General features: G+C 49.7%; 10 protein-coding genes across 10 annotated transcripts; 5 read left to right on the forward strand and 5 right to left on the reverse strand.

Moving 5' to 3' along the window:
* Positions 1–121: 121 nt before the first annotated feature.
* Positions 122–1,007, forward strand: N7517_011445 (Mpv17/PMP22 family protein; the record flags this gene model as incomplete). Its single annotated transcript, XM_056729168.1, has 5 exons — positions 122–244; positions 304–579; positions 636–749; positions 791–901; positions 957–1,007. The coding sequence occupies 5 exons, from the start codon at positions 122–124 to the stop codon at positions 1,005–1,007; spliced, it is 675 nt and encodes a 224-aa protein (XP_056574983.1).
* A 612-nt stretch (positions 1,008–1,619) lies between these two features.
* N7517_011446 (defective in cullin neddylation 1 family protein) lies at positions 1,620–3,028 on the reverse strand (the record flags this gene model as incomplete). Its single annotated transcript, XM_056729169.1, has 5 exons — positions 1,620–2,052; positions 2,145–2,319; positions 2,376–2,449; positions 2,790–2,833; positions 2,945–3,028. 5 exons carry the CDS (start codon positions 3,026–3,028, stop codon positions 1,620–1,622), a joined length of 810 nt encoding a protein of 269 aa, XP_056574984.1.
* A 545-nt stretch (positions 3,029–3,573) lies between these two features.
* N7517_011447 (ribosome biosynthesis protein NIP7) lies at positions 3,574–4,507 on the reverse strand (the record flags this gene model as incomplete). The annotated part of the gene is made up of 8 exons (XM_056729170.1): positions 3,574–3,597; positions 3,654–3,680; positions 3,737–3,869; positions 3,921–3,970; positions 4,025–4,114; positions 4,172–4,212; positions 4,263–4,434; positions 4,490–4,507. 8 exons carry the CDS (start codon positions 4,505–4,507, stop codon positions 3,574–3,576), a joined length of 555 nt encoding a protein of 184 aa, XP_056574985.1.
* A 279-nt stretch (positions 4,508–4,786) lies between these two features.
* On the forward strand, positions 4,787–6,853 carry N7517_011448 (nuclear export protein Noc3; the record flags this gene model as incomplete). The annotated part of the gene is made up of 1 exon (XM_056729171.1): positions 4,787–6,853. The coding sequence occupies one exon, from the start codon at positions 4,787–4,789 to the stop codon at positions 6,851–6,853; it is 2,067 nt and encodes a 688-aa protein (XP_056574986.1).
* Positions 6,854–7,128: 275 nt separating this feature from the next.
* N7517_011449 (uncharacterized protein) lies at positions 7,129–10,150 on the reverse strand (the record flags this gene model as incomplete). The annotated part of the gene is made up of 2 exons (XM_056729172.1): positions 7,129–9,344; positions 10,132–10,150. 2 exons carry the CDS (start codon positions 10,148–10,150, stop codon positions 7,129–7,131), a joined length of 2,235 nt encoding a protein of 744 aa, XP_056574987.1.
* A 1,140-nt stretch (positions 10,151–11,290) lies between these two features.
* Positions 11,291–16,423, reverse strand: N7517_011450 (PT repeat family protein; the record flags this gene model as incomplete). The annotated part of the gene is made up of 1 exon (XM_056729173.1): positions 11,291–16,423. One exon carries the CDS (start codon positions 16,421–16,423, stop codon positions 11,291–11,293), a length of 5,133 nt encoding a protein of 1,710 aa, XP_056574988.1.
* Positions 16,424–19,349: 2,926 nt separating this feature from the next.
* On the forward strand, positions 19,350–20,826 carry N7517_011451 (TDT family transporter; the record flags this gene model as incomplete). The annotated part of the gene is made up of 5 exons (XM_056729174.1): positions 19,350–19,510; positions 19,556–19,924; positions 19,979–20,275; positions 20,341–20,626; positions 20,680–20,826. 5 exons carry the CDS (start codon positions 19,350–19,352, stop codon positions 20,824–20,826), a joined length of 1,260 nt encoding a protein of 419 aa, XP_056574989.1.
* Positions 20,827–21,389: 563 nt separating this feature from the next.
* On the forward strand, positions 21,390–21,989 carry N7517_011452 (putative isochorismatase family hydrolase; the record flags this gene model as incomplete). The annotated part of the gene is made up of 1 exon (XM_056729175.1): positions 21,390–21,989. One exon carries the CDS (start codon positions 21,390–21,392, stop codon positions 21,987–21,989), a length of 600 nt encoding a protein of 199 aa, XP_056574990.1.
* Positions 21,990–22,258: 269 nt separating this feature from the next.
* On the reverse strand, positions 22,259–23,580 carry N7517_011453 (uncharacterized protein; the record flags this gene model as incomplete). Its single annotated transcript, XM_056729176.1, has 3 exons — positions 22,259–22,846; positions 22,911–23,385; positions 23,444–23,580. 3 exons carry the CDS (start codon positions 23,578–23,580, stop codon positions 22,259–22,261), a joined length of 1,200 nt encoding a protein of 399 aa, XP_056574991.1.
* Positions 23,581–24,792: 1,212 nt separating this feature from the next.
* On the forward strand, positions 24,793–27,213 carry N7517_011454 (SLC26/SulP family anion transporter; the record flags this gene model as incomplete). The annotated part of the gene is made up of 4 exons (XM_056729177.1): positions 24,793–24,892; positions 25,001–25,146; positions 25,194–25,569; positions 25,670–27,213. The coding sequence occupies 4 exons, from the start codon at positions 24,793–24,795 to the stop codon at positions 27,211–27,213; spliced, it is 2,166 nt and encodes a 721-aa protein (XP_056574992.1).
* Between the last annotated feature and the right edge of the window lie 510 nt (positions 27,214–27,723).

Raw genomic sequence — 27,723 nt, forward strand, 5'->3', positions numbered from 1 at the left:
TTCTCCACTTGGCACCTTATCATCCATATTAATCTCATTCAATTATTAACTTATTCTAGGAGCGTGTTTAAACTGAACCCGAACCCTCAACCTTGTCCTCCCCCTAAACCCCCCGATCACAATGTCCGTCAAGTTCCAAGAGGAGACCGTCCGCACCGTCACGGGCGGCGGCAAGTCTGAAGACCTCGTGCACCGTGTCGGTGAGCGATTGACTGGTGGAAAGACAGCCTCTGGATATCTCCAGGTATGCAGCACCCCTCCAATAATATCGAACCAACACTGATCCGGGGAATGGATCGACAGGCCTACCTCCTCCAGCTCCAGAAGAACCCGCTGCGCACCAAGATGCTCACCTCTGGTGTGCTCTCCGGTCTGCAGGAGCTGCTGGCTTCATGGATCGCCCACGATGTCGGCAAACACGGCCACTACTTCAGCTCGCGCATCCCCAAGATGTCGCTGTACGGAATGTTTATCAGCGCGCCCCTCGGCCACTTCCTCATTGGCATCTTGCAGAAGATCTTCGCCGGCCGCACAAGTCTCAAGGCCAAGATTCTTCAGATCCTCGTTAGCAATCTGATTGTACGTGTCCGATCACCTGACCACGTGTGACATTGGCTGATATCCCCGTTCTCCAGATCTCCCCTATCCAGAACAGCGTCTACTTGACCTCCATGGCTGTTATCGCTGGTGCGCGCACCATCCATCAGGTTCGCGCTACCGTTAAGGCTGGCTTCATGCCCGTCATGAAGGTCAGCTGGGTCACCTCCCCCTGTGCTTGGCCTTCGCTCAGAAGTTCCTCCCCGAGCACACCTGGGTGCCCTTCTTCAACATTGTCGGCTTCTTTATTGGAACCTATGTCAACACCCACACCAAGAAGAAGCGTCTCGAAGCTCTCCGGAAGGTATGATTCAATGGAATTTCGACAAATGCAACTTTGATTTCTAACTACATGGCAGCGTTACGACCAGCGCCGCGACCCTGGCTACGAGAAGCGCGACTTCCCTTAAATGGGATAAGTCCGCAATTGACTGCAAGCATGCCCGGACGCGTCAGAGACCTCTGTGTGTCGTTTCTTCTGGATCGTTTGCAGTCACTGATTTGTTTATTTCCTTTGTTTATTATTCTCCGGTGTTGATCTAAATCCATGTACACACCCCGCGTGCATCTTGACTGCCGCAGATATCTTCCCCCTGATGTTATCACTCAATTTCATGACGAATGGCTTTATATCTCTGTTTTATTTCAATTCCAACCTTTGATCGGTATTATATATATATATTTTCTTTTCGTGTGACCTAGTCACGCCATTGCTTCTACCCCTGCCAATCTACACTTCTATATACATGTGAGTCGGGATAGATAGAACCGAAAGAAATGCAACTCCCCTTGACATAAAACGGGCACATGTGGCCATTGTTAATTCCATTGTAACTGTAAAAGATCCGAGGCACAAGAAGGGTGCCAGTGGATAATGCAAGTGGGAAGGGAGACAGTAGACATGGATTGCAAGTAGCTAACCGGTCATGCCACACAAGTCATGCCCTAACCCACCCGGAAACGAGAAGAAACAAATCCCTCATATCCTTGGAACATCCACGAATAAATCGGAGAGAAGCCCTTTATTCAACCTCCATTTCCGATCCCTTCCCCCTCTTAGCCTGCACCCAAGCAACAAAGTCGTCCAGCGCACCAGGCCAAGCCCCATCAGGACTCCACCATCCCATCTCCTCGTCCTCTAGACTCTTACGCATAAACACCTCAATTTGCTCCCACAGATCCTTATTAACTGGCTTCTTCCCGCGTTCCTCAAGGAACTCAATCCACCAATCCAGCCATGGTGTCGTTTCCGTGTTCCACGCCACACCACCATGGTCGGTCGTGAAGAAAAGACGCCATTGCTCGGCGGCGATTTCGAATTGCAGATTGCGCTGTCCTTGCATTCGTGAGAGTGGGAATGCGTATCTGTAGACTCGTCGGAAGGTCTCTGGTTCTCGGGGGATTCTCTCCCGGAGGGATTTGGCATACGCTTGCATTTTTGGCATAGTGTCACAGCTTGTGGGTTGTTAGATTGGATGGATGTGATATGGAAGATGTTTTGAGTCTAGCTTGAAGGTGTTTTCATTCCGCGTTGACGTTGCACTTACAGGGCTTTCAGCCATCCTTCCATCCATCCTTCACGGGTGAACTCGCCCATCGATGGTGATTGGAGTAGCTCAGCGATGGCTAGGCAGGTTACTTCATCGAGCTCGACTTTCAAATCGCCGAGGAAATCTATTGCTCGTGAGATACCGATGGTATCTGGGCTGTCGACTGGATCATCTGGGTAGATGTGAGTATTCCGGTATCAAAATCACTAGTCAAGAGTGGGCAAGTACCTCGGTAGCTTTCGAAGATCTTTGTAAGTTCTGAGGTTATAGTTGCAGAGGTGCCAGATGCGACTGCGAAGAATCTATTTCAACGACAATTTCAGCTTCGGGGTGCTTCGAAGGTGGTTCATGTATGATTTTGCGGATGCGATATGGTTAGGCAGGGAATGGCAGAACTTCTTTTTCATCTTCTTCGCGCGAGGCATTTCGGACGATGAACGGTGTAGTGAGAGATCGCGATTTCCTCCAAGTGAGACTTCGATAAGTCCTGTAAAGAGAAGAACAGATATCGGAGCTGTGAGCTCTATCTATCTGCTGGCATCTTGAACCCAAAACCACATGTCCAGGTAGAGGTTGGAGACAAATTGAAGAGAGAACAAAAAGACGTAGAAGTTTGGGACAACTGTGATGACAAGCACTTACGCGTCGAGCGCTGGAGGTAAACTCCAACCACATGCTTTTAGAAACTATAGTAGAAAGTTAGTCTTTAGATCCACGTGATCGGACGGAAGCACCTTCAGATATTCAAATGGACCACGCAGGGGAGAACATGTCCGGAAATCATATAAGTCACTTACTTTAGTAGCAACAGACTCTTTTGTCCGTGTACAGCTGACGAACTCAGCGATTTGGTGTTTCTGGGTGGTCGTGTAGGGTGGCATGGTGGGGGTTGGCAATATTTGTGCCCACTGCGCGGGGAGAAACGCGATAAGTGGTGGAAACACACTAGGGGTTTGAGAGAAATTGGTTTACAGTGCTGGTGTGAGGAGAATTGTCTTTGGCTTGGAGGATACAAGAAACAGCAGGGCTATGAGGTCTGTAGTGAGTTATCGTCCCGCGCTTTTCCAAGGTTGGATGGATCTGATGGCATTATGCTGACTAATCATATATCCCAAAAAGTCCTATATCAACTACAACATCTAGGGCTGGCCTATACATCCATGAATAGACTTGGCATGAAGTATAAATTCTATTACGTTGGACATTGATTTGAGTGTATTCAGAGTATGTATTTTCATATAGTAACCATTACAGAAAAGTTGTTGGTCAACATTTGCCATCAATTCATCACATTGGAAACAATGAGCACAGGATTCGATGGTAAAAAGTACAGCCAACTTTTGTAAGATCAAATAGATCAGGTAAAACTCCCAAACGCCTTTTGCGGGGTGCAAAAATGTAAGATTCGGTGTCATGTCGAATTTGCTTAGGTTGTGAACAGGGTATCCTCCTAATATAGATGTTAGCACTTTGATCCTAGAAACTTTGTAAATAGACCGAACTCACCTCTCTAAGGTACTCGCCTGAGTCTGCCTGTTTGTTTGTGTTAGCCAATGTGAGTAAAAATCTAGAGCTAGGTCTCCACCTACCTGACGATGGACCGCGATACTGGTAGGATCCAATTTTGCGATCTGCGAGGATGATCTTGCTGTAACTCCGAATCCCAGCGGTACGTCATTTGAATCCAAGATGATAACGCCTGCGTTTTCAGGGCAATCTTCGCTGGAGGGGTGTTAGTATAGTGAAGGGACAGTCATTGAAAGGATCACAAACCTGAATCTAGCCACGTGGGCTTTCAAAACCGAACCGCCATAGAGCAGAGGCTAAAACTTGTTAGCAATGAAATTACATCACATCGCAAGTCGGAATAAGCTTACCATAACTCCGTTTGCTTTGATCCAGACCTTGTACCGGGCATGTTGCGCCAGGAGATCGAGGGCTGTCAGGTTGATGCGGAACTTGCCAGTCTACCAGTATATTAGCACCACTGATCAGAATAACAGAAGAACAGCATAGTGGCTCACTTTGGTCATTTTACCGACCATAATTCCGCAGCTGAGCAACGCTGGAACTTGTTAGCATTGTACATCACGACGAAGCCGAACAAAAGCTTACCCTCGCGAGGAAATGAAACGCTCAGGTTGGCAAGCTCCTTTCTCATATAGTAGACTCGGGATCCTTGCAAACGGAAGACACTCTGGGTTCCATCTTCGGCCGGGGTAATAAGAGCATTGAGACTGCGGCCGGTATAGGCAGCCAGCTTCGTGAAGATCGTGCGTGTCTCTTCCTAAAAGAGGCATGAGTTAGTCAAAGAAGTCAATGGTCATTGCAATAGTACGTACTTCTGTGAGGGATCTCATATTGTCGGATATGAAGCTGAAGATATGGCAAAAAGGTTGACTTAGCGGCAAGCTTGTATTGTCGGGAGTGAGGAACAAGAAAAAAAACCAAAGTCGGGCAATATTTCACCGCCCAGAAGCGGACCTGAAATTTATAGCGACGGAACGGACATGAAGAGCCAATCAGAGCAGTTATTCACTTTCCGCCTAGAATTTTCGGGACCGCCTTTTCACTCCAAAGATCTTTTTACTATTCTCCGCAGATTTCACCGTTAACCCCCCCCAATCTCCAATTACAAAATGGCGCGTGGTCCAGAAGTGAAGCGGAGGCGATTGAGTCCTCCAGTGGATGGTGAGGACTCCTCATCGCGCTCAAAATCCGGCCAACAGTGGGATGTTGAGCAAGACTACGAATGCCGCCCTCGCAAAAACACCAAAAAAGCCGGCGAGAACGCACGATTGCCAATCAAAACCGCTGAAGGCTTCGTCCAGGCTGAAGCACAGTATCAAGACCAGGGCGAGGAAACCGACAGCTTCTTGGGTACCGATGATGACGAGGAGGATGGCTCTGGAGGTGAGGAGGACGGGGAAGAATCCGAGGAAGAAGCACCCAAGATTCCGGTCAAGCAACAAATCATGCAGGCAAAGGAAGACCTAGCGAAGATGGCAACCCTGATCAACGAGGATCCCGAGGAGCACATTTCTCTGTTCAAGACAATGGCCGAGATGGTGTCGAAGAAAAGCACACCTGTCACAGTTAAGAAACTTGCTCTGGCCTCACAGGCTGCTGTCTACAAGGATATCATCCCTGGATACCGTATTCGTCCATTGAGCGAAGAGGACCAGTCCGGCAGGGTATCAAAAGATGTGCGCAAGATCCGAGATTTCGAACAGTCCCTCGTGGCAGGATATCGAGCCTATGTCCAGAAGCTTGCTACGCTCATCAAGCCACCAAAAGGAGAGGTCCCCACAGATGCTGGACTTAGGAGCTTCGCGATTTCAATGGCTTGCACTATGCTCTTGGCCGTGCCACACTTCAACTTCCGTAGCGAGCTTCTGAAGATCTTAGTGAACCGCCTTGCCCGGAGACAACTTGATGCCGACTATGTCAAGTGCCGCGAAACTATGGAGAATATTTTCGCCAAAGATGACGATGGAACCGTCTCCCTCGAAGCTGTCCGTCTGCTAGCAAAGATGTTGAAGGCCAGAGACTTCCACATTCACCCCACTGTCTTGGACACATTCCTCCATCTCCGTTTGCTCGGCGAGTTCCACTTGAAGGCGTCCCGAGACCGAGTGGACCGGGAAGAAGAAGAAAAACCCCACGGAAAGAAGCCCAAGCAAAAGCGCGAATTCCGCACGAAGCGAGAGCGCAAGGTTCAAAAGGAGCGGAAGGAAGTCGAGAAGGATATGTCACAAGCAGAGGCAGTGGTATCGCACGAACAAAGAGACAAGAACCAGGCCGAAACACTAAAGCTTGTGTTCGGACTCTATTTCCGCATTCTCAAGCTCCGCATTCCCGCACTGATGGGTCCTGTGCTTGAGGGTCTGGCGAAATATGCCCACCTTATTAACCAGGACTTCTTTGGTGATCTGCTCGAGGCTCTGAAAGACCTGATTAACCACGCCGAGCGCGAGGAAATGGGCGTGGAAGGCGACGAGGAGGTCGTCCACGAGGAAGACGACGAAGAGGAGGACCATGTCACAATTGCCGAAAGCGCAGCCCGGGACGCTCGCCGAAGGACGCTACTCTGCACCGTGACTGCATTTGCCCTGCTCGAAGGCCAAGAAGCCAGCAAAGCAGCCGCAGGTCTCCACCTCGACCTGAACTTCTTCATCAAGCACCTCTACCGATCCCTCTATTCCCTCTCCATGAACCCTGACGTCGAGTTCAACCCCGACACATCTCTCCGCCTTGCCGACCCCCATTCCTCCGCAGAAGGCACCCAGCTCACCGAGACCCGCTCCAAGAACAAGGTCAACTTCCAGACCCCGATGGTCCTCCTCCTCCGCTGCTTGCAGCCGACTCTGCTATCCCGCGCACACGGCAACCCGCCCGCAAGCCGACTTGCCAGTTTCTCCAAGCGTCTCATGACGACTTCGCTCCAGTTGCCGGAGAAGTCTGCTCTTGCGACACTTGCGCTCTTGAACCAGGTCTCGAAATATCACGGTCGTCGTATCTCTTCGCTGTGGCACACGGAGGAGCGTAAGGGTGATGGTGTGTTCAATGGTTATGCTGCTGATATTGAGGCTACCAATGTCTTTGCTGGTACAGTGTGGGAGGGTGAGTTGTTGCGTCTGCATTATTGTCCACAGGTGCGAGAGGCGGCGGTGGAGATTGAAAAGATGATGGTCTCTTCTAAGTAAATACTGTTTTGATTAATTTTATATGCATATTCAGCTACGATGTCTACTTTTCTTGGAGAATTGTAATCAAACAGATTCATTGACATGCTAATCAAAATCTAACACATTTTCCCAAGTCCTCCAAATCCAACAAAAAGATGAGAGTTCCTTTTTTGGGGGGTTTTTGTTTTTTGGGGGGACTTTTTTATGTGAGGGTTTTCCGTTTTCAAGTTTTTTGTTTTTTTTTTTCAATATTCTTTGGGAAAGCATCTTTTTGAAGTATTGGACTTACTCGCTTACTTGCGAGTTTTGTCCTTGCCAGACTCAGGGGAGCCCTTGGGCTGAGCTGGGCGGGGAGGCACAATTGGAGTGGCCGAAGGGATACCCAGGGCGTTCACCTCACGGAAACCAGGACGATAGAGTGGGTGAATGTTAGCCAGTGGGATGGGCTCTCCAGGAACGCCGGGGAGAACAATTCCGCGAGGAAGTGGTGGGACAGGTGGGATCGACTCTTCCTGACGTGAAGCTCGAGGGGCTTTGCCACTGGTACCGGATGAAAGGCTGTCACTACGGCGACGGAATCCGAACAAACTCTTTCCCTTCTTCTCAGATCCATGTTGCTTATCGATGGCATCTTTCTTTGCCTTGAACTCTGCTGCAGATCCAGATGTGCTGTCTGCATAACCACCAGTGTATTTGCGGATGTTCTCTTTGTCGCTCGACTGAGAGCCAACAGACTTCTTCGAAAGAGTCTCCTTGGGTCGAGGGATCGAGCTCTTTGCAGAGGAAGATTCTGGAGAGATGATTGTTGCGGACCCGGTGGCCGATGCTGGCGGAGTAACCTTTTTTGGAACAGTGGTAGCTCCGGAGAGAGTGTTCTTTGCTGGCACAGTAGCAGATGCCGGGGGAGTAGCCTTCCCTCGAACAGTTGGGGATGCTGAGGAAGTGGACTTTGCTGGAGTAGGCTTTACTGTCACAGTCGATCCCGAGGAAGTGGAATTTGCTGGAGTAGCCCTTGCTGGCACAGTGCGGGACGCTGGTGGAGTGACGTTTGCTGGCACAGTAGTCGATCCCGAGGAAGTGGAATTTCCTGGAGTAGCCCTTGCTGGCACAGTGCGGGAAGCTGGTGGAGTGACGTTTGCTGGAACGGTGGTGGATGCTGAGCGTGTGGCATTTGCTGGCACAGTGGTTGATGCTGGTGGAGCTGCTCCAGGCTCAAAGGTGGCAAGGGATTGAAGCTGACCAGTGGGTGGCACGTTGTCTTGCGTAGCCAAAGGGAATTGTGGAAGCACAAGTTGCACATCTTGGGAAACGTTGAGATTGTTCTCATGTTGCAGGAGTCTGAATGCAATCTGCATGCGGATGATCGATTGTCTCACGAACAGGAGTTGCGCTCCGTTATTCACAGCCATATTTCCGATGTCCTGTAGATCTTCATCGATCTCACTGTTCTTTCGACGCTGGTAGGCCACGAATGGCTCTTCGGTGTTCTCCCAAATTCCGGTGAGACACATATCGACCTTGGCGCTCAGGTCATTGACAGTCGAGGTCAGTCCGTTGATTTCAAGTCGCATCTCGTGGATACTCTCCTTGATCTGGTTAACCTGATCCATGGTCTTCTTGTTTTCGCGCTTGAACTTGGAAAGTTCAAAAGACAAGTCGGAATTGCGCTCAACTTGCGCGTGCATTTGATCCTTGATGTAGTTCTCAGTCAAGGTAAAGAAGTCTTCAACCTTCTTTTCGAGCCTGTTGATATCGTCGATCTTCGTTGCCAGTCGCTTTTGGGTTGCTTCATACTGGTACTGGAGAGTTCGAACAGTCTCGGGGAGATCCTTGAGAGTAGCGAAACTCGAACGATTACTAGTGACAGGACTGACACCAGTAGGACTGAAAGGCGAGCCCAGGATGGGAGTGCGCAGGCCATCCCTGTTGAAGATGGGGGTGCGAGGGCTGGGTGTGTGTGGTTCGAATTTGCCGGGAGGAGACATGGGGAGTGGCTTGTTCTTGCCCTCCGGAACATCGGGACTGTCCTCCATCTTTGGCGGAGATGGGGGAGCAGAAAAAGAGCGAGGTTTTACTTCGGCAATGGAGAGGTTGCCGTGACGGTTTTTGAGGATGGAAACAGGAAGAGATGGTACAGGGGGGATGGAGGAGGAGCGGCGAGAGAAGTGAGAAGGGTGGGAAGAAAGGTGGGAGGAAGATTGGGAGGCAAGTTTTGCCTTTTGTTGAGCGAACGCGTTACGTTTGTCAACGGAAGGAGGGGGCAACTCCCAATTCTCCCCGACGCTGGAAGGCAAACCAACCGTAGGGTTGGCCGACTTGGAAGGCACAGGTACCGGCACCGCAGTCACTGTCACGTCAGAACGAGGAGACGCCAGTGGGTTGCACATCTCGTCTGCGACGTCGTCCGCGAAGTGTACGCGGGAAAGGGTGCTGCGACGAGACGACGAGTTCGCAGAGGAGGGGGTCTCAGGGCGACCAGTCCGGCCGCGGGGACCTTCCGAATCGGTATCTATAAGAACATCAAGCGTCAGTGACCCTACCCCTTCTTGCTTTGAAGTGAACTGAAAGTGAAGGCCATCTAGTTGACCATGTGAGGCCAGAGTGATAGATATCTCTCATGTTTCTGAGTATCTCTCTCTCTTGATTCTTTCTTTCGAGGCATAGTCTGTTGGCAAATGAATGGTTTCTCTGCCCAGATCTGCTTCCATAGAAAGGGTGGCCATAGAAAAGGATCTGCTTGCACAGTCGAGCAGATCTGATTCCAAGGAACAAATTCCAAAGAACCGATTCCAATACCAAAGAGATCTGATTCAAAAGAATCATGCCCAATTCTATAGCAAGGAACAGATCTCCAAGAACAAGCTCAATCTCAATCTCAGGAAGAGCCGCGATCCCGCAGTCAGAATGGCTCCATCCGAAGGGACGCAACCCTGCAGGCATGCTAGCTCAATCCCACAAGGGAGAGACACGATCCTGTTAGCAAGATGGCTCAATCCCACAGAAGAGACACGAACCCGCAGGATGGCTCAATCCCACAAGGGAGAGACACGATCATATTAGCAGGATGGCTCAATCCCACAAGGGAGAGAGACGATCATGTTAGCAAGATGGCTCTTCCACAAGGAAAAGATCATCTAGCAGACAGAATGGCTCAATCCTGGAAGATATGAGATGATTCTGAAGAGAAGGCCCAGCCCCATGGATGAACTCGGTCGAAACGAGACCCGAGTTCACCGAAAGAGACACTCCATGAGGTCAAAAGTGATGAATGGTTCAGAGAAGTGAATGCTACTTACCTTGACTTTTCTTTGCCATCTCGTCTGATGCTTTTCAAAAAAACAGAATGAATGGTGATGATGGTGAGAAAGAAGAAGAAAACAGACGCGTGGTGGAAATAACAAACCGAACAGTTCGGGGTCAACCACTGAGCACGTGGCCTAGAGATACCCATCATTACAGCCCGGAGATGGAAGGCACGATGAGCTCCATGGTGCTCATCAGCATTATGCATTCATCTTCCCAATATCGAAGGAACGACCCACATTGCTTTGGGCATCACATTCTACCCCGGGGCCTTCCAAGGTTCAACATGATACTTTTTTACATGCAATGAACATGCCATCCATCAGCAACAGCAAAGGACTGCAAAGCAAAGAGAATTTGGTCTTGAAATATTGGGCAACAGACACCTTATATACCCATTCCAGAGCCGTAGGCGTTACACAGACACAAAAAAGATATAGCAAGCAAACAAAGTGCATCAGTTAAAGAACAAAAACTAGGGCATAGGATCTAAAAGACATGCATGCAAAGAAACTAAAATATTACAAGCAAACAAGCACAAAAAGATTGAGAAGTATAAGTTATTCATTAAGATCATGTCATTAAGTATACTGGATACATAGCAAGCCAGGTAGATCCATCAAGAGCAGCCGGCCATGCCAACACCAACATAGCATTGGAGACAACAAAAGGAAATCATTAACCATAAGAAATATCAAAGCAAAGCGCAAATGGAATTCGTAAATAGAAAACAGGAACAGAACAGATAATACAGGGGAATATGGAACGGGAGTGGTTGCAAATTGGACCTTCGAAGTATAGTTCGTGGTGCCACGCACTTCCGTAATGCCACGGTATAGTTCGATGACCTTTTGAATTGGGGCTCGATGATCCACGTGACTCCACGTAATCGCCGCCCCACCGATATCATCCAATCATTTGTCTGTGGTGAAGCAGGAACGCCAGAATATGGCGAGAACAGGCATGGCAAAAATCGCGATCCAGAACAAATTGCTGATCGAGCAGTCAGTTATTAGTTTGAATGGGAAATTTCTGCGTCATTACGACGATCTTCTTCGGTAGTAGTTCCAAAGAAACAAACACAACCGGCTAGGGAAAAGCATAGGAAAGGCATAGGAAAAGCACAAAGCACAAGAAAACAAAGGATACAGTCTAATTTGAGGACTTTCCACGGCGGAAAGGTGAAAAGATTGCCCCAAAGAAGTTCACAAAGACAGTGCGCAGGATCGCTTTGAGCCAGCTGTCAGGTGCACCATTTAGAGAAACAGCAGTCACTGACCGATTCTGGCTGCTCGCTGGACGAGCATCTTCATCATTATTCTTGGGTGCAAGAGTATCATCGGCAGCAGGCTTGGCAGCGGGTTCGGCTTCGGCGGTTCCCTTGCTGGCCTCGGCGGCAGGCTGGGACTTGGCGACAGGCTCGGACTCGGCGGCACTCTCGACTGTCGGGGCAGACGGTTTCTGGGTGGTCGTGGACAGCTGGTCTGTGGAGGGTTGGTTGAGCTTGCTAAGGAGGGCTTCGTGGTCGCCAGCGAGAGCTGCGAGAATGGGATCAGTTTCGAACGATATGGCAGACGGCTGGGATGAAAGATAAAACGGTGTTGGCTTACCGTCGGTGTGTTGTGCATCTGCTGCCGAAACCTGGGGCTGGGTCTCAGCCTTAGTAACCGGCGACTTGTCTGCATCGGTAGCTTGGAGATCCTTCTGATCTTTCGAGGTCTCTGGGACAGTCTCGGACACCTTGTGAGCAAGAGCGGCCACGCCGGCACCGGTAATGGCGGCAGCGGCAACGCCAGCACCAATAATTTCAGTGCTGATGCCAGTATCCTTGGCAGAAGCTTCCTCAGAAACGGGAGCAGCGATCTCCTCCTGCTTGGTTTCGGCCTCAGCAGTTTCGACCTTGGAGGGTTCCTCGGTTGCAACAACTGTCTCCTCGACAGGAGCAGACTGTTCTGGGACGATGTCCTCGACCTTGACATCCTCCTGTGCGGGCTTCTCGACGACAGCCTCAGCAACAGCTGGCACTTCAGGCTCAGCGGTTGCTGGCTCCTTGGCGGCCTCTTCAACAACGACGGCAGGCTGCTCAATAGCAACTTCCTTGGCCACGGTTGTCTCGGGCTCGAGCTCCTTAATGGTAGATTCCTCCACTGGAGCGGCCTCGGGGATCTTCTCCTCAGCGGCAGCAGCTTCAACGGGCTCCTCAGCCTTCACAGGCTCTGCGACAGTCTTCTCCTCCACAACTGGTGCCTCGACAACTTCAGCGGCTTGGACGGTGGGCTCGACAACGGCTGGCTCAGTCACATCCTCAACCTTCTCAGTCGCAGGTGCCTTAGCAGCGGGTTCTTCGACAACGGGTGCCACCTCAGGAGTCTGTTCGGAAACAGGCTCAGCAGTAGACTCGGCCGCAGTCTCGACAGCAGCAACAGGCTCGTCGATGGTCTTTTCTTCGGCAGCAGGAGTTTCAGCAACAGCTGGCTCGGCAGTAACGGCCTCAGCCTTAACCTCAGGGGTAGCAGCAGCTTCAACGGTCTCTGCCACAGTGGCTGGCTCATCAACAATCTTCTCTTCGACAGCGGCAGCAGTCTCATTCTGTTCAGCGACAACCGGCTCAGCAACAGCCTCAATCTCGGGTTGCTTCTCCTCGACCTCAACTGCAGGAGCCTCGGTGGAAGCCTTGATGGGCTCCTCGACGGCAACTTCCTTGGCAGGCTCTTCAACGGGAGTCTCCTCAACAGCAGGAGCGTCCTGAGCTGCCGGCTCTGGGGCGGAGGTCTCAGCAACGGGCTCCTGAGCAGCCTTGTCAGCGACCGGCTCTTCGGTGGCCTTCTCAGTTACTTCCTCAGCCTTGATAGCTTCGGGCTGCTCAACGGCGACTTCCTTGGCAGTTTCGGCGGGGGTAGCCTCCTCCACTGGTTCTTGCACAGACTCAGTAGAAGCGGCATTTTCCTCGACGATAGCGGCGGCAGCCTCAGGGACAGAAGGAGACTTCTCAGTGATAGCAGCAGCGGCAGCAGCCTCAGGAATAGCGGCAGCTTCAGTGGCCTCAGGAACAGCGGCGGCAGCAGCAGCCTCCTCGGGAACAGCAGGGGACTCTTCGGGGGTCAAGTCCTTAGCAGTTTCAGCCACAGGCTCCTCCACAACTGGTTCCTCTGCCTTGACCTTCTCGGCGGTCTCTTCGACAGGCTCGGCCTTGGTGGGCTCCTCAGCCTTCTCAGTAGCAGCCTCCTCGGCGACCACGGCGATAGGCTCTTCGACTGCTTCGGTGGCAGGCTCGGTGGTGGTAGTCTCCACGGCGGCAGCCTTGGCAGGCTCCTCGACAGCAGACTCCTTAGCAGCATCGACAGTCTTCTCGGGAACAGGCTCGGCAATCTCAGTCTCCTTGACGGGCTCGGCAGCCAATTCCTTAGTGGCAGGCTGCTCAACGGGAGCCTCCTGAGTCACCTCCTTAGTGGGCTCAGGAATGGCTTCCTCCTTGGGCTCGGAAACCTCAACAGTGGGCTCCACAGCAGTTGTCTCTGGGGCAACCTCTGGAACAGCCTCTGCCTCAACAGCGGGTTCCTGGACAGCCTTCTCGGTCACTGGCTCCTCGACAGCTGCTTCGGTGGCGGGGGTTTCCTTGGCGGTTTCAGGAACAGCCTCGACAGTCTTAGGTTCCTCCACAGCAGTTTCAGTAGCGGGAGTCTCCTCGACAACTGGTTCAGCAACAGCTTCGGCAAAGGACTTGGTGGGCTCTGACTCTTCAGTGGCAGATTCAGTGGGCTTTTCCTCGGTGCTAGGCTTAGCAGCCTCCTCAACCTTAGATTCTTCGACGGCGGGAGTCTCAGAAACGGCCTCGACCTTCTCTTCGGCAGCAGGCTTGGCAGCCTCCTCAGCCTTAGGTTCCTCCACTGCGGGTGTCTCCTGGACGATTTCAGAAGCAGCCTCGACGGGCTTAGATTCTTCTACTGCAGCTTCAGCAGCAGGAGTCTCCTCGACAACTGGTTCGGCGACGGCTTCAGCAAAGGACTTGGTGGGCTCTGACTCTTCAGTGGCAGATTCAGTGGGCTTCTCCTCGGTGAAAGGCTTAGCAGTCTCCTCAACCTTGGATTCCTCGACGTCGGGAGTCTCAGCAACGGCATCGACCTTTTCTTCAGCAGTAGGCTCAGCAACTTCCTCGGCGGCCTTAGATTCCTCGACTGCGGGGGTCTCAGAAACAGCCTCGACCTTCTCTTCGGCAGCAGGCTTGGCAGCCTCCTCAGCCTTAGGTTCCTCCACTGCGGGTGTCTCCTGGACGATTTCAGAAGCAGCCTCGACGGGCTTAGATTCTTCTACTGCAGCTTCAGCAGCAGGAGTCTCCTCGACAACTGGTTCGGCGACGGCTTCAGCAAAGGACTTGGCGGGCTCTGACTCCTCCTTGGTGGACTCAGTGCCGGCCTTCTCCTCAGTGGCAGGCTTTTCCTCAGTGGCGGGCTCAGCAACCTCGGCGGTCTTCGATTCTTCGACAGCAGGAGCTTCAGAAACAGCCTCGACATCCTTTTCTTCGGTGGCAGGCTTGGCGACCTCCTCAACCTTAGATTCTTCCACAGCCGGAGTCTCTTCGACAACAGGCTCTGCGACAGTTTCAGAAGCAGCTTCCACAGGCTTCGATTCCTCAACAGCCTTCGCGGCGGGAGTGTCCTCGACAACCGGCTCAGCAACAGCTTCGGCAAAGGACTTGGCGGGCTCAGACTCTTCCTTGGAGGATTCAGTGACGGGCTTTTCCTCGGTGGTAGGCTTAGCAGTCTCCTCAACCTTGGATTCCTCGACTGCGGGAGTCTCGGCAACCTCCTCAGTCTTAGATTCTTCCACGGCGGGGGTTTCCTTAACAGGCTCTTCGACGACCTCGGGAGCAGCCTCGACAATCTTTTCTTCAGTGGCGGGCTTCTCCTCGGCGATTGGCTCGGCAACCTCAGCCTTGGATTCTTCGGCGGGAGTCTCCTTGGCGATTTCAGGAACAGCCTCTTCGGCCTTGGATTCTGCTACAGCCTCGGGGGCAGCTTCGGTCTTTTCTTCCTTGGCGGCTTCGGGGACAGCCTCGGCGGTCTTAGATTCTTCCACGACAGCTTCAGCGGCCGGAGTCTCCTCGACCGGTTCAGCGACAGCTTCGGCAAAGGACTTGGGCTCCGACTCTTCCTCAGCAGGCTTGGCAACCTCCTCGACGGCCTTGGATTCTTCGACAGCGGGCGCCACCTGGGCGATTTCAGGAACAGCTTCGGCAGTCTTCGATTCTTCCACAGCGGTTTCGGCGGGAGTCTCCTTCGCGGCTTCGGTGGTTTCAGGAACGACCTCGGTGGTCTTTTCTTCCTTGGCAGCTTCAGGAACGGCCTCGGCGGTCTTGGGTTCTTCCACGGCAGCTTCGGCGGGAGTCTCGACCGGCTCAGCGACGGCTTCAGCAAAGGACTTGGCGGGTTCCGACTCTTCCTTAACAGGTTCGACGATATCCTCAGCCTTGGATTCTTCCACGGCGGCTTCAGCAGGCTTCTCGACAGGCTCGGCGGCAGCTTCGGGGGCAGCCTCGGTGGCCTTTTCTTCGACGGCCTTCTCCTCGGTAGGCTGAGCAGCCTCGACGGTCTTGATATCTTCCGCGGGAGTCTCGACTATGGGCTCTGCGGTGACTTCAGGAACAGCCTCGGCGATCTTGGGCTCTTCGGTGGTAGGCTTAGCCTCTTCCACGGCCTTGGATTCTTCGACGGGCGCTGCGACAGTTTCCGGAACGGCCTCAACAGTCTTCGATTCTTCTGTGATGGGCTCGGCGACCTTCTCAGCAACCTCGGGGGTAGCTTCAGTAGGCTTTTCCTCAAGCACTGGCGCTTCGGTAGCGTCGACAGCCTTCTCGGCCGGCTTTGATTCTTCCGTTGATTCAATTGCGGTTTTTTCCTCAACCACTGGCTCGGCAGGTTCAACTTCCTTGGAAGCTTCGACAGCTGATTCCTCTGCGGACTCTGCAGTTTTGGTCTCAGGAATGGCAGAAATCTCGGGAGTCTCTTCGGAAGTCTTTTCAGCTTCCACAGCAATGGAGCTAATACTCTCCTGTCTCTTTTGCTGCTTCTTCTTTGCCTTCTTGGCCTTCTTCTTTTCTGCGGCGGTCATTGGGACCTCTGATTGGGTTGAATCTTTGGATTGTTGTGTGGAGTCGGGTTCAACCAAAGTGGCAGTAGATTCACTCATTTCCGCCTCAGTTGCATCGGCGGACTTTGACATAGTCTCAACTGGCCCGGTGGGCAGCACATGGCTTTCCGGGAGAATAGGCTCTTGGACGCTAGCCATGGTTTATTCGTTTCAAGTTCGTAATGTCGTAAAATGATCGGAGGGTATTAGGGGTGTTTTTTTTTTTCACAATTTGACCAGCAAAGATTTAACGCTAGATTATCGTGTACAGAAAACACAAGCTCACAGAGCAAGATGTAGGGGATTATTGTGAGTATGGAGGAGGGGAAAAAGGCAGAAAAAAAAATCTCAGCCCAAGTACAAAAAAAAACCTCTGACGGCACAGCTCCAATAGTGGGGAAAAATCAGTTGGCATAGTGACCAGACACTAAAATTGATAAACTAATACTAAAATGTACTAAAAACTAAATAATCCATTTATTCCTCTTAGCTTAACGCCCAATGGTTGTTCGTCCTTTTTTTTGGGCTCTTTCATCCGGATATCCACTTCCAATATGCGGTGAAGCTATATCGCCGAGGTTTATTGTTTTGGTTTTTTGCTTCTTTTTCTTAGACATGTGCTAATGTAGATGGCATGATTCTATTTTGTATATATGTTTCTTTCCCCTGGTTGCACAATTCAGTGTGTTAACAAATTGGGCGAAAAAAAAAAGTGAAAAGGAATGGCCGGGCTCTTATCCACCTGTCATAAGTCCTGAGTCCTGAGTCATATTACTCCAAGGTAATTTGTGGATTGGCTGATGTTTTTTTTTTCTGCAGAGGGTCCATATTATGCGGAACACCACGGATCTCCATATTTCTACCTCGGACTCCTCTGTACTACCCGTCCTACACTACAATTTCTACATTCGGCAATCTAGAAATTTTCATAACAAAGCTCGTGCCTCACACTAGTAGCTCTCGTGCATTGCGTGCTGCCTCAAGCTTGGACCCTCCCACAGAAGCCGCATTTCCGGCTCAAAGCCCATGCAGTTTGCAGTTCCCACTCAGCTTCCCTTCCACCGACTTTCATTGTGATATAGAAGGCGGTGTGATCGGCTTCCCGTTCTCGGGAATGCGCGGGAGATCGTGAGAGGATGCCAGGTTTGTCGATGATATTAAGGGGCAATTTAATTGGGCCCTGGTAAAAATAGCACTGTAAAAGCGGTCTCATGACTTTTTTCCTAACTAGTCAACCGAGCAGAGACCGGGAATTTTCGGTTATAGCGTCTTCTATAACATAGCTAAATAGAACCTTCTCTTCATGTTGATTGAGAATCGGGTATTAAGGACTCGCGATAGCAATTACAAGGATTGCGCAGATGTGACTTGGCGCATCATTCTAGTGCAATGAACTTTGCTTTTGGTGCTCAATTCTGCATGTATCCTGTATGAAAGTAATTGTCTGCACTGAATTTGAGTGTTATTCTTGCTCCTTCACTTCTCATATTTCCTCTCAATCAATGCACAAGTCTGGAATAAGGATGTGAAGAGATATCAACCTTCCTCACGTTGAAAGCCAGTACATATTCTCCTTTCTTCCAATCACAACGCAGCACAGCCCCTCTTTTCGTGAACTACATATATGGCCACCCCATCCCCATCCGCACCAACAGAACTCCCACGCCCTCAGCGAGAGGACTACGCATTTATTTGTCATGGGTGTAATATCGTACTAAAACTCACAGTCGGCATTTCGATAAGGTCGAATATGTAGGAGCTGACCGTTGTGTGGGTTGCGAGTGTAGTACGGATAGCGGATATCTTGTAAGTGGAAATTGCAAGCGTATATGATATAGGAGCTAACAAATAGGAAGCTGAAACGAGAGGCAGAGGAACATGTGAAACAGCACAGCGAGCAACTCAAGAAAGATGTGTTCTACGATATGAGTCAGGCAGCGGCAGAGGAACGGCTACGACAGCAACAAATTGAGATATTGGAACGTCAACGGATGGAATTGTACACAACTTCTCATGAGTTACTACGTCCTTCGAAAAATGAATTTTCAAGATATCTCCATGTCGGTCAATGTCAACCTGTCGGAGGACGTTATCTACCAGTGTTCATGCCTAAAACAAAAAACGAGATCAATTAGGGCTTTCCTTGTCATGACTCATGTTACATGTTTATGAGGTAACTGCGATGCAGCTAGAGAATTAATTTGGTCCAGTTGACCTTCCCGAGGTCGCCCTAACGACATGATGCTTTAGACAGTGCAGATAATAACGCACGGTACTGGTGTACATCAACGTCAATGCCCTAACCATCAAGGCAATGCCGTTGTTCTTGGAGATTCATCCAGCGATAGCGCATTGCATCATCCAGAAGGAAAATATGCATTTCGACTTCTCTACAGCAAGATCCCTACAGATCCAGATGGTTATCAAAGTTTACACGACTACTTCTTCGAACACTTGGTACATGGACGCTCTATGGAAATCTACTTATACAACCCGCCCGACGCTTTCGCTTATCAACGGCGCAAAATCGCCCACCGCAGGGTATCCACGCTAGAACTGGGGAATCTCCCGACTACATCTCGCCACTGATTCTGACAATTCGGGTAAAAACCCAGCATGACTTATCGGGGTTTTGTATCTTCCTTACACCGGAAACCGTTGCAAATTCATACACTAAGAATTTAAGTATCAAGATCCGACCGAGAATTGGACTTGCAATTAAATTATGCATAGAATTAGGAATATTAAAATACTCTTACAAAGGCAAAAGCCGAGGTGGCGCCCGTTACCCGTAGGATCCGTATAGACCCACCTGGTTCTCCATACCAAACGTATGAATCATCATATCCTGTGACTACATAGGTAATTTGTTCAGCTTTTGGCCCAGGGGAATAATATTGATCTCGGCCGACTCGCAAGTCAAAAAATCTGCTTTTGTGACTCAACATCTTAATATTCTATTTTATACTCCATCTAAATGATGTGAATGGCGACTACAAATGTCAATCTCAATAGATCATCTTTTGCTCCTTAAACCCCATTCAAAGTCCATGATCTGATATTGGCTGACACTCATCTTGGTACGATGTCATCACAAGACAATCAAAACGAATTCTCATATGGCGACAGCGAGTCGACCAACATACATGATACCACAGGATCACCGGAAGAGAATGTAGATTCTTACCCAAATAAGTCAAAACATAATCATGGCTGGCGCCATCTCGTGCGGAATTTCACACCGGCGTAAGTGTCTCGAGCGTAGGTTGTCGACTTTACTAACTCTTCCAGTTGGTTCTCGGTCAATATGGGCACCGGGATTACTTCTATTCTGCTCCACACTCTACCCTATAATGGCAGATGGCTGTACTGGATATCAGTGGTGATATTCTGTTTGAATGTGCTTCTTTTCATCATCTTCCTCGCCATAAGTATCTTGCGATATATTCTCTACCCAAAGGCCTTCTACCTCATGGTAACCCATCCAGCGCAATCGCTTTTCCTCGGAACTCTCCCTATGGGATTTGCCACAATCATCAATATGGTTTGCTATGTCTGTGTACCAGCCTGGGGGGACTGGGCTGTTTACTTTGCCTGGGCTCTGTGGATGGTAGATGTTATAATGTCTGTCATGACGTGCTTCGGGATACCATTTATTGTGTATGACACATATAACTCCTTTTTTGAAGATACTAGAACTGACTCGCTTTCTAGAATGACTCGACCGGCTCATGTCGAACTACAGACGATGGGCGCCGCCTGGCTACTTCCCATTGTGTCTTGTGTCGTTGCGGCGGCGTCGGGGGGTATCGTGGCTGATTTACTCCCAAATCCTCAACATGCTCTAGGAACTATCATCGTGAGCTTTTTTCTATGGGGCGTTGGAGTGCCCCTGGCAATGATGGTTATTGTCATTTATTTGATGCGTCTTATGCTGTGCAAACTACCACCAAAAGCAGTGATTGTTAGCACGTTCCTGCCTCTTGGACCTCTTGGCCAAGGCGGTTATGGGTGAGTATCTTCGCAATGTTTGAAAGGTGCGAGTCACACATTAATACATCTTTTTTTCTGCATAGAATTCAAAAATTGGGGATCGTTGCACAAAAGATCTTCCCGCTTACAGGAACGTTAAGACCTGGATCAGGCGATACGTTCTACGACATCGGCTTCCTGATGGCTCTCCTCATGTGGTCATTTGGCTGTCTATGGCTGTTCTTTGCAGTGGCAGCCATTCTTCGATCGAGGAAATTTCCATTCAACCTCGGATGGTGGGCATTCACTTTCCCGCTCGGTGTCTTTACAAACTGCACCAACCAGCTAGCCCAAGAAATGCCCTCCAGGTTCTTCAGAGTCCTAGCAACAGTAAGCTACTTGAACGTCAAATTTTTCGTCTTCAAATGGCTAACTCATCCTAGATACTAGCTGTTTGTGTCGTATTAATATGGATTGTGGTATCTCTCTTCACACTAAAGGGAGCCTTCAATCGCAGTCTATTCGTGGCACCCTGTCTGGCTGACTTCCAGGAGTATGAGCCTAAGAAGTTTCAGAAAGAGAAGCATTGATCGAAGACATAGTCTGATTCTCTATTTTATAATAAGGATATCAACCTCCAACATGCCTTCGTTTAATGTAGACAAAATCCCGCTGGGTACTTGTAAGGACTCCTAGACCTGTTAGCATTGCATTGAGATGTTTGTTGTAGATGCCTTTGAAGGCGCGTATATGATACAGTATGGCATTGTACTGTAGATCCCGGTATTTGATCGGTCTGGGGATTCAAACGTTGAGTTTTCCCATTTCCCAGAAACAATTTGCTGGGTGGATCTCCGATGTCCAGGTCATCCGGGGCCCCGGGTTTTAGAATTATTGACCAACCTTTAGAGGTTTGAAAGATGTAGAACATAATCTATTACGTTAAACTGCTAAGACCTAACAGTATTCACACATATACTGCCCGAGGTAGTGGATATCATATGCGGTGGGCTTTTCCCCAGCCCACCGGCCCCACATATGGCTTATAGAGCACCCCTCTTCACCTGAGCATATATAGAACCACCTCCAGATATCAAAGGCCCATCAACTCAACAATACTTCCTTGATTACTCTTCCACTGCTACCTCTCACCATGTCTTCCACCGTCAAGTCATTCCGTCAACTCATCGGCATCCCCCCTTCCTCCGCCTCCACCAGTGACTCAACTCTCATCATTGTCGACGCTCAAAACGAGTACGCCACAGGCCTTCTCGCAGTTGAAAAAGTCGCCGAAACCCGCAAGGTTATTTCCAAGCTACTGGAAAAATACCGACAGGGTGGTAATGGCAAGAATATCGTCCACGTCGTGCACGAAGTGCCTGCTGGTGCACCCGTCTTCAGTCCCGGCACTGCTCTCGCGCAGGAATTCGAAGAATTGACACCCAAGTCGAATGAGAAAGTCGTCACTAAAAACTTCCCCAGTTCTTTTGCCAAGACCGATCTGCATGATTACTTGCAGGGACTGGGAGAAATAGGCAAGAAAATTGTTCTGGTTGGCTACATGGCGCATATTTGTATTTCGACCACTGCCCGTGCGGGTAGTGAGCTTGGATATGATGTGCTTGTTGTGCGGGATGCCGTGGGTGATCGCAATATCCCTGGTGCGAATGCGGAGACTGTGGTCTCTGTGGTTCTCAGTGAGTTGGGTGATGGATTTGCTACAATTGTGTCTGAGAGTGAGATCAGCTCGTGAGCTAGTGGACTGAACTTCGGGTATATTGTACATACAACTTATGAACAATAAAACCACTTATTGAACCGATCCTGTCATCTTTCAGCACGGAATATATTTACTTATAGCGAGGAAATCTCGGTGGTGGTGAGGTAGTAAGTGTAAATGTAAAGATGGATGCTCTTTGTAGCGTTAGGTATGATCAATCAAATATTAGGAAAATCTGAGTATGTTATTGATTCTGAGCTAGTTCTTTTGGCTCTAATTTTCCCCCTGGGCCTTTTCCTGGGTCAACTCCACCAATTTTCATCGGATTCCAATAAAATCCCACTCTGTGAAATCCAATTGGTATCTCTAGGCTCATCCGATTTATCTTTTCTTCTAGAGTGTACCAAAAGTAGTCGAGACAATTCCGCATTCGATCCAGCTTCCCATAAATGCCTCTTATCCGGCAGGGGGAACTGCAAATCGGAGAGGCGAAATGGTCGACCATCAGTCTCATCAGACTCTCCCATGCAACTCCCCATTCCACAAAGCCGAGAAACCTTATGCAAGGCCAAACCTAACCTTTTGATCTCTTCGACTCCCACCCACATACAGGTAACGGATTCCACGTTTCGGTACCTTGTGACCATATTAGGATAGTAGAAGATGTTATTTCGCAGACAGGTCGCGATCAGGGCGGAAAGAATTTGACGATCGGACACATGTAACGCCAGACTGAGGTTAAGTTCGAGACCAATTGGACTCGATGCCAGTAATGAGAATATGATGTATAGAAGAATGCCTTGGTATGTTCCAATTGGCCATCGTGAAGTTGGGTTGCCTGGACCTTCGTTATCGTCCTCCCCTTCAACCGGCGATTGTTCCCAGTTATCCTGTGAATCATCAATGAATTGGAAAAAAAAATTCAGATCGAATGAGTGTCTTTGGTTAACTTACCCGTTGTGCTGAAATCGCTAGTCCTAGCTTAGAATGCAAGTTCCGAGCATCTTGCCGCGCCGCTGGGCTTCCACTCACCCAGAGGCCGATCATTAACACTGCCTGAAGCAGCAATGGGGGCTCGTCGGGAATACTGAAGGTCTCTCGATGCAGGAACGGCCAGTGTTGATGAAAATGCGTGAAGTAAAGATGTATGTAATGGTCAACTTGGGCGGTATTCTCGAGGGAGGTATTGATTGGATCATCTCCACCGTACTCCCTGTAGTCTTCTGGATCTGGTTGAGCGGGCTCAATACCGGTGAGGACCGGACCGTTAAAGATACACAAGTGTCCCTTCAAAGAACACTCTGTACATGGTGAGCCCCCCTGACACCGTGCTTTGGTTGTACGACATCTCATACAGGCCTGTGTGGCGCGAGCGAGAGATTGTCCCGGGGCTTCATGGTCGCGACGAATATGACGTCGGAGACTGTCACTACATGGTTATTCGTTATCAAATGCTCAATGCTATATAAATCCAAGGATTACTCTACCTGCGAGAAAAGACACGACCACATATTGAACAAGTGCGATGGTGACTTCCACGATGTTGCGCTTCGTGGCGTCGGAGATGCTCTTTACGACGGTAACTCGAGGTACAGCCAGGGACCTGACATTGAAACTGTGTCATATTATCACTTACTCAATCTCTCGTAAGCTGATGTGAAAGATTGTCCTGTGAATATAGACAAGTACAATATTCCATCCCACCGGATATCCCACCGGATCAGAGGGAGGCGGCCAGGTTAGTAATCATTTTTGCCAACCTCGGGACCTCCCGACCTTGGGAGATCAAAAGAGGTGAACTGCCAAGATTTATGGCTTATTTTACTTTTGGATATCAAGAGTTTTATATAACAGAGACACGCATTATACAGATGGTATTTCATCAAGCTCATTCGACAACCAGTCCCATGAACAGGAATGGAATTATCTCGGGAGGATACCTATAGAGTACGGAGTAGGCCGTGGGAATCTCCCAAAAAGACAAAACTAACCGAAAGGGGAAATTCTCGGATATACAGAAACCAAGAATGTGGGGTAGCTCAGGCACCAGGTACCCATTTTTCCTTCAATCTCACTATGCATCTATATAGGGTACTATATAGGGGCAATTATTTTCTCCGTTCAGAAAAGTTCAGTATTATATGTAGGTCGGACGTGATATGGGGTCACCGGTCAATGGCACGTTCCACAAGCTAACAAACCCAAAGAGAATCAACGTAGAAACGAATTCTAGGCAGCAGAGTTAATTCAACAGCTAATAGTATAACGCTGCCTACATATAGCCCTGTAAAGAGTAAGGAGTAACCAGATCAGCCTTATGGTGGGCCCAAGCGTTCAGCCCTATGAGTTGATTTACACTTTCCCTCTGCACCGGAATAATCATCCTCTCTTCTATTTCCCACGTCCTATTGTTTCCCTCAAATCAGAGTAATTAATCACCTACACCCGTCTGACACGAGAATGACCTACTGTTCAGACCTGCCGTGATTGGTCAAAGTTAATCGTCTTAGTCAATCAACACTAAAATCCCGACATCGCCGGTGCCGAAGTATATGGGCCAGCCCTATGGCCCGGGTCTTATGGACTCAATATGGCCCTTCTTACTGGGCATTCCCTTTTTCTTCTTCCTTCTTCAGCTCCTCTTCTCCCTAGCAATCTGGAGAGCTGCCAGCTGTGACCTTCCAGACTACGAAGAACCGGAGAAAACCAGACGCAACAATGGCGGAGACTATCTCGACTCGAGTCGGCCACGCTTTCGCAAAGCTTTTACGAATTGATTTAGATCCAACTCCTCCAGTTATGAGGGATGAGACCTGAACTTGTGGCTATTATGAGTATGAACCCACTGTGGGCGACTGGTTTCGAGGCCACACACCCACCGCTCCTCAAGTTCGTGGCTATATATGGGGTCTCTTCCCTTTTCTTCATTGAATTGGGTATTACAATGTGCAATGGCTGATTGGGGACCTCGTGGCAGGTGAGCAAGCCCCATTGAAGCCAGTCAAATGTGTACAGAGACGAGGCTAACCTATAGCCATCAACAGGCATTACTGTTGGTGCCGTGGTCATTCCACAGGGCATGGCATATGCTGAGCTAGCCAAGCTACCCCCAGAGTACGGTCTGTACTCTTCGTTCATGGGGGTCTTGATCTATTGGTTCTTTGCAACCTCTAAAGACATCACTATTGGTGTAAGAACGGTCCCTTTTTTGGAGTCTGAAAAAGCTAACACTGTCAGCCTGTGGCGGTCATGTCTACACTCATGGGCTCAATCATCAGGGTTCAAGCTGTTCGCCCCGAAATACCTCCACCGGTCCTTGCTTCCGCTCTGGCAATCATTTGCGGTGCGATCATATTGTTCCTCGGGTTGCTTCGTCTTGGCTTCATCGTCGACTTTATCCCTCTTCCTGCAATCTCTGCTTTCATGTCTGGGTCTGCGATCAATGTCTGTGCTGGCCAATTGAAGACAGACCTCGGAGAGAAAGCGCATTTCTCTACGCGTGGGGCAACCTACAAGATCATCATTGATACGCTGAAACATCTTCCATCTGCTCAGATGGAGGCTGCTATGGGCCTGACAGCTCTGGCAATGCTATATGGCATACGGTCTGCTTGTAACTATGGAACGAGGAAGAAGCCCCACAAGGCAAAACTGTTCTTCTTTTTGTCCACATTGCGCACTGCCTTTGTCGTTCTTTTCTACACAATGATAAGTTCATCGACGCCATCACCCTGCCTTCAAACTACTCGGTTATGTTCCCCGGGGGTTCAAGGCTGCAGGAGTTCCTAAAATAGATGTTCCAATTATCAAGGCGTTTGTTGGCGAGCTCCCTGCTGCTGTGATTGTCTTATTGATTGAGCACATTGCTATCTCGAAATCATTCGGTCGTGTCAACAATTATACGATCGACCCGTCGCAGGAATTTATTGCGATTGGCATAGCAAACCTATTAGGTCCGTTCTTGGGTGGATACCCAGCTACAGGCTCATTCTCGCGAACTGCTATCAAAGCAAAGTGCGGCGTACGCACTCCCCTCGCAGGTGTGATCACTGCTGTTGTCGTCCTTCTTGCCATTTATGCGCTGCCAGCGTTGTTTTTCTTCATTCCCAAATCGTCCTTGTCAGCCGTGATCATCCACGCAGTGGGTGATCTCGTTACACCGCCTCATATCACGTATCAGTTCTGGCGTGTATCTCCAATTGACGCACTCATCTTCTTCATGGGCGTTATCGTAATCATATTCTCAACTATCGAGACCGGAATTTACTGTACAATCGGCGTGTCATTGGCAGTACTCCTCTTCCGACTCGCCAAAGCCCGAGGCCAATTCCTTGGCTACGTCCAGGTCCATTCAGTCGTGGGTGACCATATCCTCAAAGGGGACCCAAGCACAGAATTCGAAGATGACACCGACATGTCCCGAAGAGTCTACCTCCCAACCGAACACGAAGGTGGCACAAACCCCCGAATCAAGATCCATCAACCAGCCCCAGGAATCTTCATCTACAGAGTCTCCGAAGGCTTCAACTACCCCAATGCAAACCACTACACAGACCTTCTAGTCAGCCACATATTCAAAGAAACCCGGCGCACAAACCCGCAAGCATGGGAGACACCAGGCGACAGACCCTGGAACGACCCGGGTCCAACCCGTGCCGAACGCAAAATTCTCCTAGCGGAGGAAGCACCCACCTCCCCACTCCCAACTCTCCGTGCCATAATCCTCAACCTTGCAGCCGTCAACAATGTAGACGTCACATCCGTGCAGAACCTCATTGATGTCCGCAACCAGCTAGACCGCTGGGCATCCCCAGACAGCGTGCAGTGGCACTTCGCGCATATCCAGAATAGATGGACGAAGCGTGCTCTCGCAGCCGTTGGTTTCGGCTTCCCCGCCGTCTCGGATGAATCAGGTTCTCGATTGCAGAGGTCGATCTTTCACGTTGCGGAGATCCTGGATGGCAGTCTACCCGGTTCGGAAGCTCAGTCTCAGGTCGGATCGAAGGAGGACTGGTCGAAGGATGTGGAGGCTGGCCTCAAGGTGCAAGAGAGCGGTGCTTCCTCGTCGGTTATGGGTGTCTCTGAAGATGATATTCAGGTTGTGCGAACTGGTGAAAGGGATGCGAAGGTTAATACTCATCGTCGACGCGGTCGATCTGGTGTCGGTACTGGTATGGCTGTCGTCGATGGAATTAATCAGCCTTTCTTCCATGTGGACCTGACTAGTGCTCTGAAAAGTGCTGTGGCTGATGTTTAGGGATACATATGCTGGCATGGTGTATTCTTGATTTACTAATATTTGCTCGCTTCGAGGGTTTCTTTACTAGCTTTAATTATTATTATTAGGGATTATCCTCATTTCAAAAAACTCTGAATCAAACGAGACCAAGGAGGTCTTGTATTTTTATCAATTCAAGATCCACAACAATAGTTGGCCAGGTATCTATTTTATTCACCGCAAGTCTGGAAAGCTTCTCTAGGGCTCGAGACTGGCGGTGTCAGATCTCGATCGCGTAGATCGAAGACTAGTCCTAATTGCGTATAGCTGGTGGATGCGGACGATCTTATCTGTGTTGGTGGCTGAAGAAGGGTCACTCATGTGAAAGCCTCTTCAAGACACCAATTACCTACAATCACATAATAAGGCAGGTTACATATTAACTTTGTTTGAGAGGATCATTTCGCCAGAAATTATGCATACTCCCAGGACCATGGCAGTTGTTGACGAATAGCGTTGAGGTCTAACAAACCACTCCCGTTAACATCT

The sequence above is a fragment of the Penicillium concentricum genome (genome assembly GCF_028827145.1).
Source record: "Penicillium concentricum strain IBT 3081 chromosome Unknown utg000006l_segment0_segment0, whole genome shotgun sequence".
In the NCBI taxonomy this organism is placed as follows: Eukaryota; Fungi; Ascomycota; class Eurotiomycetes; order Eurotiales; family Aspergillaceae; genus Penicillium; species Penicillium concentricum.